The following is a 15,445-nucleotide window of genomic DNA, read 5'->3' as shown; positions in this document are numbered from 1 at the left end:
GGGAAAAAGGCTATTTCAATTCTATTCTGATGGCTCAACTTGGATGAGCAAGGTTCTGTATCAGAGCAATATTTCTAATATTCTAAGGTGCCACTTAGTATCTGTCTGGCTTTTCTTTTCATCCATAAATAAGGTGGTTCACCTAGGATACCCTTCATTTACACAAGGCTTCATAGTTTATAAAGTGCTTTCAACATTCGCGACCTCACTAAACTACTACAATCTTTAGTTCTCAAGCATCCAAGGACACATCACCTCTCCCTTCTCAGACCTACTGCCAAACTAGGGGTGAGGGGAAGAGGTTTACAGACCCTCTGGATGACACTTAGATTTCCTGTTAAGAAATGCATTCCCTACAATCAACAGGGATAATGCCTAGGTACTTAAAATAGCTCTTTAAGAAAAAAGTTCTATAAAATCACGTTAATTATATATAACATCTTATAATAGTCTTTCCAAATATTGAGAAGTATTCTAAAGCTTCTAATTAACAGAATGATGTAAAGAGCATGCCAGTGTACAAATGGAAAAAGCAAAAAACCAAAAAGAAATCAAACTGCTTGTCCAAACTGCAGGAAGGGTGAAAAGAAAGCTAGACTCTACCTCTATCCCAGATACCAAAAAATTCAGTGTAAAGGTCATGTACCGTAGGTAAACCTGGCTGTGAATCCAAACTCTCCCATTAACCAAAGGGGCCCACAGGTTCCTACTTCATGTAAAAGGAAGAAAATAATCCCTACCTTATGATTTGCACATATACACTGAGGATCAATCAACTTCAAATGTCCACCAAGAAAATGTGGAATATTCACACTTTTTGTAATCACCGGACCCACGATTAAAAACAGCTTTCAACTGTGCATAAAACATGAGGTTGAACTATCAACCACTCAGACTTTGATGACTCATCAATTCTCACTTGTGCAATATTTTTAACTGGCTCACCTCCATGTCCCTCATCAAATTATTCCCCAGGTAAGAAACTTACGGATGAAATTTTCTCACAACTAAGTAGAGATAAAAATGCCATTCACAGAACTTCAAAGATCTACTGATTTTTAAAAAGCCTGCCTGTATCAATCATCATTTCTGGAATCAAATGGATGTCTGGAGTATGTGAAATTTTACCTATGTTGGCATATAAACTACCGCTTTTCACTCAAAATTTACCAACCTCTTTTAGAGAACAATCCCTGTTCTCTAACTCTAATGTCCCTGCTACAGCCTGTAACATAACAACGATACAGTGTTGCAACAACAAAAAGGTAAGTAGTCACTAGCCAGCACATTCAAAGACTACTTCACCACGGCTGTCCCACTCCACAGGTCAGGTAACCCTAGGCTAGTGGCAACTTCCTTGCACAAGGAGATTATAAAAGGCTGTGAAATGCTGAAGGAGTAAATGGAATAACTCATTAAAATAAGTGTAAGATAAGCAGGTGCTAATACATATTTAACCACAATTACTTACAATATATATAATACAGTGAAAATAATCTATGAGACTTAATGTATATTTAATTATAAATGAGATCAAAATCTCTAGGGTCCACATACCCAGATACTTCTGAAATCACTACTATGTATTTTCCTCACAGTAAAGGCAGACTGGTTGGCTACAAAAAATTAAACTAAGGAAAATCAAAAAATAAATGTTATAATCATGGTTCTGCTATCTAGCATTAACCAATTTGAGTAAAGGTAATTTTACTCTAAGAGGCAATTATGGAATATGTCATTTTGCCTATTTGAGTATTTCATACACACGAACTTATTTTCAGTCTCTTTTAAGTATCAAAGCTTTATATTTTGACCATCTTAAGTGGATATCTTTAAAATGATTTTATTACATGGTAACTACTGTGAAAATTGATGAAATCTTGGTTCGAATACAGTCAGCAGAGGCCAGCAGGGGGCGCTCTCATGCCCTAGCCGCCTCATCAGTTGCAGACCCAAGAGAAAGAGAGGGACCTTGCGAGTGGATACCGCATTACCAGCTGAACAGGAGGCAGTTAACTCTAATGGACTTTCTGTTTGTAAGAGCCCTTCCATCTCCCCCGCTTTCCTCAGTCCTCTGTATAAAGCAGTGGTCCTCTCTTTTGTTCCGGGTGGGGACTTGCCTAAGACTTTGCCACAGGCTACTTGTTTCAGACTGCAATTCTCTGCTACTCCTCAACAAACTCATGTTTGCTGGTAAACTAACTGGCAGCTTTAAGGTTAATACTACAATGGAATCAGCGGGTTTTCATATGAGAAATAGAATTTTTTTTATTACTAATTATATCTCTTTTCCCGGACTCTAATTTTAAAGAGGGGATGCCTAATGAATTGAGCATTTTCTTAACAAGCCAAATGCCATCATGAGTGTTAATGTCCCAGGCAGTAATTTGTTTTGTTTTTCTTGACTTCAAACTATGTTTCAGCCTCAGTTTCATGGTAAAGCCAGCACACTCCTTTAGCTACCCCTGCATCTAAATATGGGATCAAATTCAGCCATGTCATTCTCTATGCCTGGACTTGATTTTCATATGTAAGACTAAATATTGATGATTTAAAAACCAACTTTAAGTTGAATGTGGTAGAATTTTAAAAAGCACCATGCTCCCTTCCAAATGTCTACTAAAATCAGAGTAAGGAAAAGGAGAAAAAAAAGACACCCAAAGGGCACAGAGAACTGGAAATGATACTCAGAATCTGTATCACCCCCATTTTAAAGGTTGCAAAGTAAAAGGCACCACTGAAAATTTATGGGAAATTCTGGTGGTGGGTGTTGGGGCAACTGGTCTTCAAATGGAAAGGAGGATCCAGGATTCCTGTTTTGAACTAAGCCTAAAACCAATTCCAGTGAATTCTGGAACATGAAATGAAATATGGTAAAAGTATTCAGAAAATGATAGAGCAGCATATCTTCATGCTCTTGGGGCCAGAAGGATGCCTTAAGACATGAAAAGTCCTCACCAAAAGGCAAAGACTAATATCCAAATATATTAAATTTAAGAACATCTACTTATCCAAGGACACCACAAGGGAAGTGAAAATAGATGTACAGAATGGGAAAAGATACCAGAGACATCCCATCAGAGGACTGGTACCTAGAATGTGTAATGGAATCCTACAATTTAGTGAGAAAGAAAACAACTCAGGAGGGGGACAAAGAGGGCAAATGGACTTGAACAGGCACTTTACAAAAGAGGAAATCGAAATGTCTAACCAACATAGGGAAAGCAGCACAATCTTATTAGTAATTAAAAAAATAAATATTAAAACCACAACATCACATACCCAGATTCCCAGCATATTCGCAAAGATTAAAGAGCCTAAGAATACAAAGTGTTAGCTGTGCAACTATTAAAGTTCTTTTTCACTGCTAGTGGAAATGCATTTTAAGTGCAAATACTTGGAAAATCTGTTCGGCATCACCTGGTCAAGTTGTATCTCTATGAATCAGCAATTCCACTCCTAGGTACACATCCTGGAATCACCTATACACACATGCACAAAACATGTACACAGGAGTATCCTCTAAAGAGCTGTTAGTGCCTCCCGAACTGGAAACAGCTAACTGTTCATCAGCAGCAGAGTGGACGGAAGGCAGTACATACAAACCACGCATCCTGCACAGCAATGAAATGAAACAAATCACTAGTACATGCAGTGTCATGGCTGCATAACAGCCTTCTTTTCAGTCTTCGAGACTAATAGTCTGCAAAACTAAGAACAGTCTTCTTTTTAATGACCGCTGTAAAATACCTGAACATCCGCACATCCTTGAAAAAAACGAGCTGAACACATACGTGGGTGCGCTGTGTATAGAAGGAGATGGGAGCTAACACCAAAAAGACTGGGGGAAAGAAAGTCCATATGAGGAACAATCAGACTCCTGCTGCCAGTCCCACATCCTGCCCTAAGCTGACCAGCCAAGCAACTGGACATGGAACCAGAGAGACAATGTCAGCTTTCTAGAGAGGTTCACATAGCAGAGGGGCGAGGGGAGACATACAGAAGATTTTGCAAGAGATCTCCTGGGCACTAAGTGTGAGCCCCTGAATATAGCCAGGCTTCTTTCTCACTCTCTCCTCACAGCCCAGGCCAGACACGCTAAGGTCCTCTTGGGAGATAACTGCACATCCCACCGGGAATAGGTAAGCTGTAAACTGCCACTAAGGGTCTGCCATGACAGCACGACTGCCCTCACCCCAAGCCCCTGCACAAACAGAGAGCACTTCCACCACCGTTTTGTGCCCTGCTGACCAAGGGCCAGACAGGATAGCTACATGCCGTGGGAAAAGCTCTCAGGTAGAAAGCAGAGTGCAAGGAAGGAGGAGAGGCAGAGGAAGGAGGAGGCAAAAAGGAGGAGGAGAAAGGGAAGAGGGAAGAGGTAAAGAAAAAAGGAGAAAAGCAAAGGGAAAAAGAGAATGGGAGGAAGAGAAAGATGCGTAAAAAAGGAAACTAGAAAAAAAGTTTAGACAATATTCTCACAGATAAAATGTCTCATACATGACACAAAAATACGCTAAGTGAATATGAGCGGAATTGCAGTTAAAAATAATAGGCAAAATTTAACAAAATTCAATATGAGGGCTAGAAAAGAATACTGAGAAATCTCAGAAATCTTTCAGGAAGGAAAAAAGCAAATGAACGCAATGAAGAAAAGGTGGAAAACATAAGAAAATTGGAAGACCAACTCAAGAGGTCCACTGCCCAATTAACAGGAGTTCTAGATAAAAGAATGGCAAAAGCAGTGGTAGAAACTAACCCGAGAAAACACCAGACTCAGGAAGAGGCAAGATTCTTCCTGACTTGTAGGCGCAGTTTTCTCACTGTGTCCTCACACGGCAGAGAAAAGAAAGCAGAAACTAACTGCCTCATGAGAGCGTCACCCTCATGACCTCATCCAACCCTAACACCATCTCCAAATACCATCAAATCGGGTGTCAGAGTTTCAACATATGATTTTTGGGGTCATACAAACAATTCAGTCCATAACGCATGGAAAAGGAAGCAAAACCTGGATATTAATGCCTGCTTCCTGCCCGTGGTAGGCAGATTCTAAAGACAACCCATGCCCTTGTATAGTCCTCTCCCCTCAGTGAAGGCAGGGTCTATGACTACTGGAACTGTGACTGTGTTATGATAAGTAATATAGGAAAGGTGAAGGGATTTTGACGATACAATTAAGGTCTCTAATCAGGTGAACAATTTAACCAAAGAGGACATTACCCTGGTGGACCTGACCTAGTCAGGTGAGGTCCTTAAAAGAGAGACTGGGGCCATTCCAAAGGTCAAAGAGATTCTCTAGCTGGCCTTAAAGCAAGCTGTTTTGAGTTCTACGGGTGCAAGAAAAATGATTTCTTCCAACAATCAAATGAACTTGGAAGAGGATCCTGAGCCTCAGTAGAGAGAGACCACAGTTCCAAACAACACCTCATTACAGTCTTCTGAGACACAGCAGAGAGCCATGAAAAGCCAGATGCCTGACCCAAGGAAACAGCAAGATAATAAATGCAGGACTGTATGTGGCTTTAAGGCACTAAATTTGTGTTAACTCATGACGTAGTACAGAAAACTAATATGCTGCCACAACAATCTTAGTCAGAAGACAATGCCTAAACATGATTCAGATAGATGGTAAAAGATGGGTAGAGTTTCATACAGCTCTTTAGACATAGAAAAACACAAATTCATCTTCCAAACTAATTCTGCTTATTGGTTTAAGAGATAAAGAGTCTGAATCACAATCAAATTTTTGACATCTAACAAGCTCATTAGCTAACATCTCATCAACTGCTTTTAGTATCCTTATCATTTCTCACAGTTAGCTTAACTTTCTACCCAGGTCTTTCTACCATGTACAAAGAGCAACACAAAGCCAGTCACTTAAGTCCACTTAAGTCCACGATTATTAAAGCCTAAATATTTCATGTTCTACTTCTCAGAAGGACCAGGAAAAGATGAAGGCAAAACTACAACTGGTCACTTTTCCTTACCCTTCTATCCGAAACTTGAAGTTTTTAGAATTTGGCAATTGCACTGAAAAATATATCCCAATTTTAAGCTCACTATCAAGCAAACAAACAAACAAAACAAATTTTTCTAAGATGGCCCCAATGACCTCCACTTCCTGGTATTCATGCTCTCAGTTAAACCCCCTTCCTCTTAAGCATGTGCTGGATCTCATGGCTCATTTCTACTGAAAACAAAATGGCAGATGTGATGGGATGTCAATTCCAAGCTTAATTTGTGAAAAGACCATGGCCTCCATCTTGGGCACTCTTTTTCTTGGATTACTCACCCAGGGGGAAGACAGCTGCATGGTATGACACAGCCCCATGGAAAGGAATGGAAGCCTAGCAACACCTGAGCAAGCTTGGAATAGACTTCCCTTCCCAACTTGGGCTGAGCCTTCCGATGAAACCACAGCCCTGGCCTACAGTAACCTCAGGAGAGATCTTAAACAAGAGGCGCCCAGCTAAGTCACACCCAAATTACGGACTCACAGAAACCGTGAGATAATAAATATTTGTTATTTTAAACCATGCAGTTTTAGGGGTAATTTATTAAAGAACAAGCTAACATAAGCTAAACATAAGACACCAAACATAAGCTAAAACCATAAGACACTTTGAGGCAATAGTATAAAAGAAGGTAAAAAAAATTCGATAAAAAGATTAAAGTTCTAACCTTGAGCACTCTTCCTGAAAGACCAACAATCTCACCATCTTTGGGTTCTACTACTGTAGCAGTATTCACATCACCACTTCCTGTTGTATCAATGATATCAATGATTTTTGGTTTTCCATCAGTTGTAACCTGAAAATTAAGATAATTAAAACAGACATTATAGATTTAATTTTTTAATCCTTAAAAAAGCAATGCTAACCCCCATATATGTACAATGTGCATACACGTACATAAAATATCCTATGAAATCTGCATCAATTAAAAAAGAAAACTGATTTGTTTTAAGTCAAAAGTGGGATAGATACTTACAAAAAATTTCGTCATGGAAAGCATCACAGAATCCTTCAAGTGATTTTATATATTCAGTTAATAAATATTTACTAACCATTTACTAAGGCCGCTGTAGGGACACACATAGAAGTGACCAATACACAGAAGTTCCTGATCTCACAGATTTTCTATTCTACTCAGTCAATAAACATGTCAAATACACAACATGCCAGATGGTGATCATTACTATGGAGAAAAATCGGGCAGAAAAAGGAGGTAGTGTGGGGATTTCAGCTCTCACTAGGTTGGTCAAGAAAGAGCTCACTGAAAGTAACATTTGAGAAAAGACCTGAAGAAGGTGAGCTTTGGGCCAGACAAGCACAAAACTGTAGGGAGAAAATATTTAACAACATGCAATTAGAGGATGTTACACCAGCATTCAAACTGAGTCCAAAGGTCAAACTGAACCTTCAAACTTACTTCTCTCATGGCTTTGTCATCTCAGGAACTGATACATTCCCACTTGCTCAAACCAGAGAGTTACAAGCCCTTCTTCTCTGATTCTTTATTCTAGTTTACTCCTTACATCAAATCTGTCAGGAAGTCATCTTCGTTCTACCTCTAAAACACAGTTCAAGTCCATCTTCTCCCCTTGATTTTCACCACCAGTATCCTGACTCTCTCCCCACCACCGCCCCCTGCCTTCATAATGGTGATGCTCCTTGCAGGCCTCCCAGGGTCCATTCCTGGCCCCCAACCAAAGCGAGTCAAACAAGCGGTACGATGCCCGTGTTCCACATGGTACCCTGCAACGGATCCCAACACATTCACTGTAAAAGCCTCTGAGAGACCCAGCCTGCCACGTCCGGTCTGAAACCACTCGAACCACACCTCCTTTCAACTCCTGCCACGTGCGGAACTTTTCCCTGCCTCCCAACTTTGTACACACGGTCCTTTCGCTTGGAATCCTATGGCCCTTCAGCTGTTCCACAGACATCCCAATCTCATCTTCCAGTTTTCTACTAAAACTGCCACTCTTCCGAAAGGCCTCCCTGATGACCTCTTCCGTAGCTGCCGTCCTAAACCCGAATCCTATGTTTCCTTCACAGAATTTGTAATTATACAGCTAGCTGACTTGCGATGTAGTCCCACTATTAGAAGATAAGCTCTTTTAAGGGGAAGGACTATGTCTGTATTACCCACCAAATTCCCCCAAACCTAGCACTGCCTAGTTGGTACTCAATACATATTCAATGACTGAGTGATCGGACACTAATTTATAGTATTAAGAGTGATTTTCTTATGGCACGGTTTCTTGGTCAGTCCTCGAATTTTCATTTGGGCCACGCTGACTGCTGTAGGTAACAGCAGTACTGTATTTTCACACTGCTTTTGTTGGAAAAATCACTTCTGGGCTAGCCTTGCAAAGGGAGTATCTAACATTCAAGATATATATACTGAATTATTAGCAGGAAATCAGGCATGGAGACACAAAGACTGAGAAAAGAAGACCAAGAAGACCCTTAGGCAATGGAGAAAATGCCGAGAGTATCATAAAAGCACAGGGTCTTCTAACTCCTTTTCCACCTGGAGAACTCACACTCCCAAGATCAAGCTTAGTGTCCCTTTCTGTGTCTTCCCAGCCATCGCTTCCTCCTACCCACACCCCTCAAATGCAGTGTCCTTAAAGCTCTGCAGTTTAAGGGTTACCCAAGACGGGAAGAGGGAAAGTCACCATGTGGAGGAAACAAAGGCAAACATGTTTTTCTTTATGAGGCAAAAGCAAAGGGGTTCTTGATGGGTCCCAAATCTTATTCCAATAACACTGTCATAGAACCACCAGGGGTCATAGAGGCACAGCTGTTTTTTGTTTCTAATATATAGTAATTTTTGTGCTAATGTCTACACTAGTAACAAAATAAGTACTATATTCAGGAGGCTCAAAATCATCACCAAAAAAATTATTGTGGAAGTCATACCAAACTCTGGTAAGATTATGATAAAACTTAAATCAGTTACTGATTTTGAAGGGATTGGCTAAATATCTTTAGAAATAAATTTTATTTAGATTATTTAAATTTTATTTAGAAATATTTATTTAGAAATAAAATAATGAAGGAAATGTAAGAAATGTAAGAAAATCTACCAAAATAAAAAATGGAAACAAGAGGAAGCTAATATTCCCCCATAAAATCAAAACTGGCTAAATCATGTACTAAGAAGTTAAGAAAACAACTGAGTTTAAAAAGTACTCCAAGGTACTATGTAATTTGAAAGCTAGGCCATAGCACTATGAACACAATCACCTATCTCTATCTCCCCATTCAATGGGCAAACAACTTCAGCGACTTGAGATCAAGAATCATAAGAGATCACTAACAAGCCAGACATAGATCTCTCTCATTAGAAACCTCATTATCAGTGTGTGAGCAAAGGAAGAAAGCCTAACGGGATTTAGTGACTTATTTACTATCCTTTATTGCCACAAGCTTTACTTGTTAGCATCTCTTTCATTAAAAATCCTTATATATGCAATTTTCTATCTCTATGCCTCTTTCTTCACCTTTAGGTAAAGGCAACCACTCCACTGGAGACAGTAAGACAGAAGAGGGAGTTTGGGGTTAGGAAGAAGAAGTTTTTAAAAAGCCAAACCAGCTGAGGATTTTGCAATGGAACTTTGGGAGAAGGAAACTCAACTACTACCATCCAGAACGAAATCCCTCGTCTTTCGGGGGAGGGGGGTAGCAGGGGGAGGGGGGTTGTATGACAAGGCAAAGAGGGACTGAACCACTGCCAGAGTTGTGAGTAGAGCTAAGGTAGTAATACAGTCCATGTACCGGGGTGGGGGGCTGAGAAGTGCTTACAGGGCTATGCTGGCTGGACAAAACAGAAACTGCCCAAAGGTTTTCCCCAAATGTCAAAAATCTGAATTACTTTGTGTCTCCACTGAATTGATTACGGTCCAGGTGCTGGTGAAGTGGGTGAGAAACAGTCATTAAACATTAGAGGGTCAAAAGAAAGCGGGGAGGGGAACTGCAAATTATCCCAAACAAAACAAAGTGAATGTGTAAGTATTTACCTGAAAATATTATTTTAAGCAAGGGAGGATATTTCTTAAGCAAATACTACTGTATGACTATTATTCTCAATAACAGTCTATCATCAGAGCACGTCTGATGAATGAACGGACAGGCTCTACTTTCAGAAAGCTTACAATCCAGTTGGAAAACAAATTAGTAAAGCGATAACTACAACATAGGACAATAAATAAAAAAGGTAAGGATCGTATCTATGAAAACATGTAGGACACAAAATGCAGCGTGGGGGAATTCAGGAAGACTAACCAAGAGAAAGGTAATAAAAATCAAAATCAACTGCATAGCACCTAATATTAGCAACCAATTATATATATGTGACAACTTACTGTACTCAAGTATTTTACTAAATGTAAAAACAGAAAAATTTTTATAGAACCACTTGTAACCTTCTTCCCCAAAACATTTCTTCTCCATGAGGAAATTACATATACTGTGCACACATATAGACTTTTTTCCATTCAGCAAAAATATTTAATGTTGTAAGTACATTTCATACGAAATGAATCTGGATATATGCTGTCAAAGAATTTTAACTCATGCATGAAAAGAGGTTATGTAAAGAGAAATACTAAAATGGAATATTTTGGGTGATGTGTGGGGGAATCTGAACACGTTGCTACGAGAGCAAAAAAAGAAAAACACGCAAATAACGGTGGGCACGAATTGACCCTATTCATCTTGAAACCTCAGGGCCTAACACAGTGGTGGACACACACATGTAAATATATGCTGGGGGGTCTGAATTAAATCAGCAGATATCCCGGGGCGCCTGGGTGGCTTAGTGGGTTAAAGCCTCTGCCTTCAGCTCAGGTCATGATCCCAGGGTCCTGGGTTCAAGCCCCACGTTGGGCTCTCTGCTCGGCGGGGAGTCTGCTTCCCCCTCTCTGTCTGCCTCTCTGCCTACTTGTGATCTCTGTCTGCCAAATAAATAAATAAAATCTTAAAAAAAAAAAATCAGCAGATATCCCAAAAACTAAACCCAGGTGGGTCTTAAGGGATTAAGCAGGAGTTTGCTGGTGAGGGTGGAAGTCTTGCAGGCAGATTAACTTATAGGTTGCAGAAAGGGTGGCCTGTTCAGGGTGGAAGCAAATGGTTAACAGTGGGTAGACAGAAGTGGGGAGGGGAGAGGGAGAACCAAGGCACCATGAGGAGGTCAAGCTGGAGGGTTAAGGGCTACACAAAATTCAGATTTCGGAATGCTTAAGCAAAGGCAAAATTTAAAAAGTTTTGTATTAAACAAGGGTGTTACAGAAGATGTTTCTTTTTTTTTTTTTTTAAGAAAATAATTTGGTAATGTGAAGGACGGAGCAAAGAGGAAACTGGTGGCAGGGAACCAACTGGCTACTGCATACTCTTTCCAGGGGCGATGTAAGTCCCACCCTGGCCTCGATGCCAGCTCTCACTACTCCCTCCCCCTCCCCCAGTCTTGGTGACACTTGCTGACGACATCCTTTAACTCAACCTTAGACACCTGGCAGGTGCCTGGATATTTGCTGAGGAAAGATGTAATCATTTATCTACTTATTACTCCTTTCATGCTGTCCCCCCTCTACTTTTAACAAGCCCAGGCGGCTGTCACAAAAGAGCACTGGGCCCAAAGCAGTGACCGAAGAATGACACCCCACTGCCTTCTCTCAAGAGTTTAATTGTGCCTTGAGTCCTCTCCGCAGACCCATCTGGCTTTCCAAAAGTCCGCTTTGGCCTCCTCTTCTTTTTTCACTCTTTCCTTCCCTTTGATTTCTATCCACCTTCTTATCTTAATAATGTATACAGAGAGCTACAAAATATATTTGTTAAAGCAGGAAAAAAACCTAAAAATTCCCTCACCTGTGCAAGCCACCTTACTAAATTTCTTTTAACTGGTCATATTTATGCCAATGTCTCCATTACAGTTGTTAGAAGAGTTATATATTTTCATTTTACTTCAATATTTTATTGCTTGAACATTTGTTATTACATGCAAATACCTAATGTATATTTATCCTTTAGACAGCTGATTTTAAATTCCAGCATCAACTGTTCCTAAATTAACCCGCTTAAAAAAAATTAGTGTTTACCTAACACTTTCCTTAAACAATTTTCTTTTTTAAGATTTTATCCATTCATTTGAGAGAGAGAGCACAAGCATGGGGAGCCCAGGCAGAAAGAGAGGGAGAAGCGGGATCCCCACTGAGCAAAGAGCCCGACATGGGGCTTGATCCCAGGACCCCAGGACTGTGACCGGAGCTGAAGGCAAGCGGAAGGCAGACGTGCATCCACTGAGCCACCCAGGCGCCCCTCTTGAGCACTTCAAAAAATCACATGTAAATAATCTTTTCAATCAATTTTCAGAGCAATACTGTGGATGAGACCCGCTACCACTTTACAGAGAATAATGGAACAATATGATAAGCAGATTGGGAACTTCTACAAAAGCACTTTTATGGAGGCACTACTCCTTCAAACTCTCCTGATCCTCTTCTTATCCTGACAAAAGAACCTGTAAACACTCACCCCAGCTGTTCTCCTCCCACTTATCCCTATAAAAAGTAAACACACACTTCGACAGAATGGAAACCATTACTACTCTGTAATAACTGCTCAATGAGGTGATAGCTGTCACTGTGTTTAAGTCTTCAGTGTTATTAATACAACAACTGTACCACTAGAGCTACCGGCAAGGAACACATCACTTGCTATTCTGATTCACCAAAGCTTCCTGGCCCTGCCAGCCTGAGGTGTGTGGCACTCCAGAGTGCCCCTAAAGAATTAACAGGAGGAAGCAAGATTCCTAGACGGATTCTATACCATCAGCCGGAGTGGTTCCCTTTTTCCCTCCCAGCACGACATCCTAACCCCCAAAAATGCTACCTCAATTACTAGAAAGCACACTAAAGGATCCAGAGGCCAGAGGGTATTGGGGGAGGAAGAGAGTCATTAAACTGAAGCATTTAGTGTAGAAAGGAGAATAAGATACACAGACGAAGGACTGACAAAAAGGAGAGCAGCGTACCATAGGATTAGCCAGGTTAGGTTTTTTAAGAGAGGGATCTTCAACGACGGTGACATTTTATGACTGTATCTCACTAAGAGGCGAAGGCTAAATTTACAAAAGTCAAACTCTGAAGACTTAGAATACTTTTAATCAAGAGACACATTTTTTTTTTTCAAGTTACCTTCTGATATGGTACTTTACAAAGATTCCAAAAGGTGCCTAAGGCAAAACCAAGTAATTTTTTAAAACTGTAAAGTGTGCTGTCTTACACTTTGAGGCTAAAAAAAATACAAAAGCCTAATTTAATAATGCCTGGAGAGTTCGCCAAAAACTAACTAAATTAGGTTCTTATGTAAAACAAAGACGAAGCCATGCGTTTCAATGACCCTAAACAAGTACATTGCAGAAGACAGTTTAAAAATAGAACACAGAAAACTACCAGAGGAAACAATTCCGGAAGTTGACCGAGTTATCTTCTTGAAACCCGGCTTCCATGTGGAACACAAACAGTTCTCCCCAAAACCAGATCTCCCGAACGACACCAATAAAAAATGAGGTTCTGAGAGGTCACCTGCCCCTTCTCTGTTTCCTCCCCACCCCCACCAATCCTAAAAACTGTAAAAATCCCCGCTTGAAAATAGCAGGCAGGGACCGGTGCCCGAGACACGAGGGACCTGCGGGGGAAGGCGGCGTGGTGGAAGGGGCCCGAGGGCCCCGGCCTGGCAGCACCTGGGCAGTAAGGGGATTCCTGGGCAAAAGGCGGACCCAGGCGCCCCGGCCAGCCGCGCCAGGCACGCCGCTTTTGTCTGCGCCGGGATGACGGCCCAACGCGAGCCCCCCGCCCGCCCTGCCCTCCGCCTCCTCCCGGTGCCGGCTCCCGCTCAGCCGCAGAGCGGGATTTGGCCTGGCCTGCGGGGCTCCGAGGCTGCGTCCCCTCCGCGTCCCCGGCCAACCCGCCGCCCGCGCCCCCGCGCCCGGGCCCTCGGCGGCTGCCGCACCTGCATGCCCGGAGCCCCCGGGTCGACCCCAGTGTCCAGGACCGCGATGAGCACCCCCCGCCCGTCATACTCCGGGTAGCGACAGAGGAAGGAGGCGGCCCCGGTCTCTTTCTTGGGCAGGAGGCCGTGGAAGGGGAAGGGCTCCTCGGCCGCGGCGGTGGCCATGGACGCAGGCTGGAGGACGAGGAAGAGGCAAACTGCCAAGCTGCGCGCGGACGAGCAGCGCGAGGACACCCGGGCAGCCGCGGGCCTGGGCGGGGGCGAGGGGCGGGGCCAGACGCCGACCAATCCCGGCCCGCCAGGGGGAGGCGACCAATCACGTTACCGCTACGTAAGCCAAAGGCGCCGCTCTTAGGGGCTGGGCCCGAGTGTTGCCCTGGCCGCAGTGAAGGAGGCGGAGTCAAAGTATCCTGCTGGAGATTTGGGTTCTGGAACCCAGGGGTGTTTAGGAGCGGAACGGGCTGCGAGTGAGGGTTCCGTGTGTCCCGAGCGAGGCAGTCTCCGAGGGACGGGGAAGGACATGAGCCGCCAGCTTGGAGTACCTGGAACTCGCTTGGGGCAAGTGATGGTTTCCGAACTTGAAGTCGTGGACGAAAGTTTTGGGTCACCTGCTGCAGGAGCCCCAGCTGACTCGAGGAGAGGAAGCGGGCTCTCCAACCCTGGAGTCCCTGGAGCCCTGGGATATCGGCGATTTGCCCAGACGTAGATTTTTTGAAAGTTTCTTTGAGTCAGTGGTGTAGGGTTTGGGTTTCCCTGCATGTCTTCCTGTTTACCCCTTTGATCGCAGCCTGTGGGGTGGGGATAGACCCGAGCTTCGGGCAACAGGAAGTGGGTTCTTGGGCGTTCAGTTGGCCTCGTAGGCAGTTGACGAAGTGGGAGGCTGAAGTGGGCCCCTCCTATCCTCACCGATTACTTACCTTTGACTTGTGAGATTTCTAAAAACAATTTTACCCTTTAAATGGGAGTTCCTCGTTGTTCCTTTAAGGTTCACTCAATTATCGAGCCATAATTTGCAGTTTTTCAGGTGGACAGTGACTGTCAATTGCTCCAGGCCGCACTAGTGGGGTTCCTTAATGATCTGTATGTCTATATTCACGCCTGAGTATCTTTAGCCTTTTCGCCTGTGCCAAACAAAGACTCTTTTGGCAATCTGGTGAAGCTTCGGGACCCCTTCCCAGCAGTGTTTTTAAACAGATAAAATGAAATACATAGGAGTACAAAGAACATTATGTTGACATGTAGTTATCAGAAATATTAAAACCAATAGCAGTCCTTTTATATATGTGTGTATATAGTAATAACATACGTGTTTCCTTCCATGAAATAACAGGAACTAGCACAGTAAGCGAATAAGCTCCCATAAGTTCAAAATGGTGAAGAGCATAAATGGTATTTTGAGATATCTCAAATAACTACTATGATAA

At 42.5% G+C, this 15,445-nt stretch overlaps 1 protein-coding gene across 3 annotated transcripts in view; it reads right to left on the bottom strand.

Moving 5' to 3' along the window:
* TPP2 (tripeptidyl peptidase 2) overlaps positions 1 to 14,255 on the bottom strand; it is a 69,364-nt gene extending 55,109 nt beyond the window's left edge. For all 3 annotated transcript variants that reach the window (XR_006814878.1, XM_045978005.1, XM_045978006.1), the window contains exons 1-2: positions 14,022 to 14,255; positions 6,682 to 6,810 (exon numbers count right to left, since the gene is read on the bottom strand). Coding sequence is in view for 2 of the 3 variants with exons in the window: in XM_045978005.1 (XP_045833961.1) it covers positions 6,682 to 6,810; positions 14,022 to 14,186 (294 nt within the window). In the remaining variant the exon portion in view is untranslated. The remainder of the gene's footprint in view (positions 1 to 6,681; positions 6,811 to 14,021) is intronic.
* Between the last annotated feature and the right edge of the window lie 1,190 nt (positions 14,256 to 15,445).

The sequence above is a fragment of the Meles meles genome, chromosome 14 (genome assembly GCF_922984935.1).
Source record: "Meles meles chromosome 14, mMelMel3.1 paternal haplotype, whole genome shotgun sequence".
Classification (NCBI taxonomy): Eukaryota; Metazoa; Chordata; class Mammalia; order Carnivora; family Mustelidae; genus Meles; species Meles meles.
The sequence above is the reverse complement of the archived record's forward strand: the minus strand, read 5'-3'. Positions and strand labels throughout refer to the sequence as shown.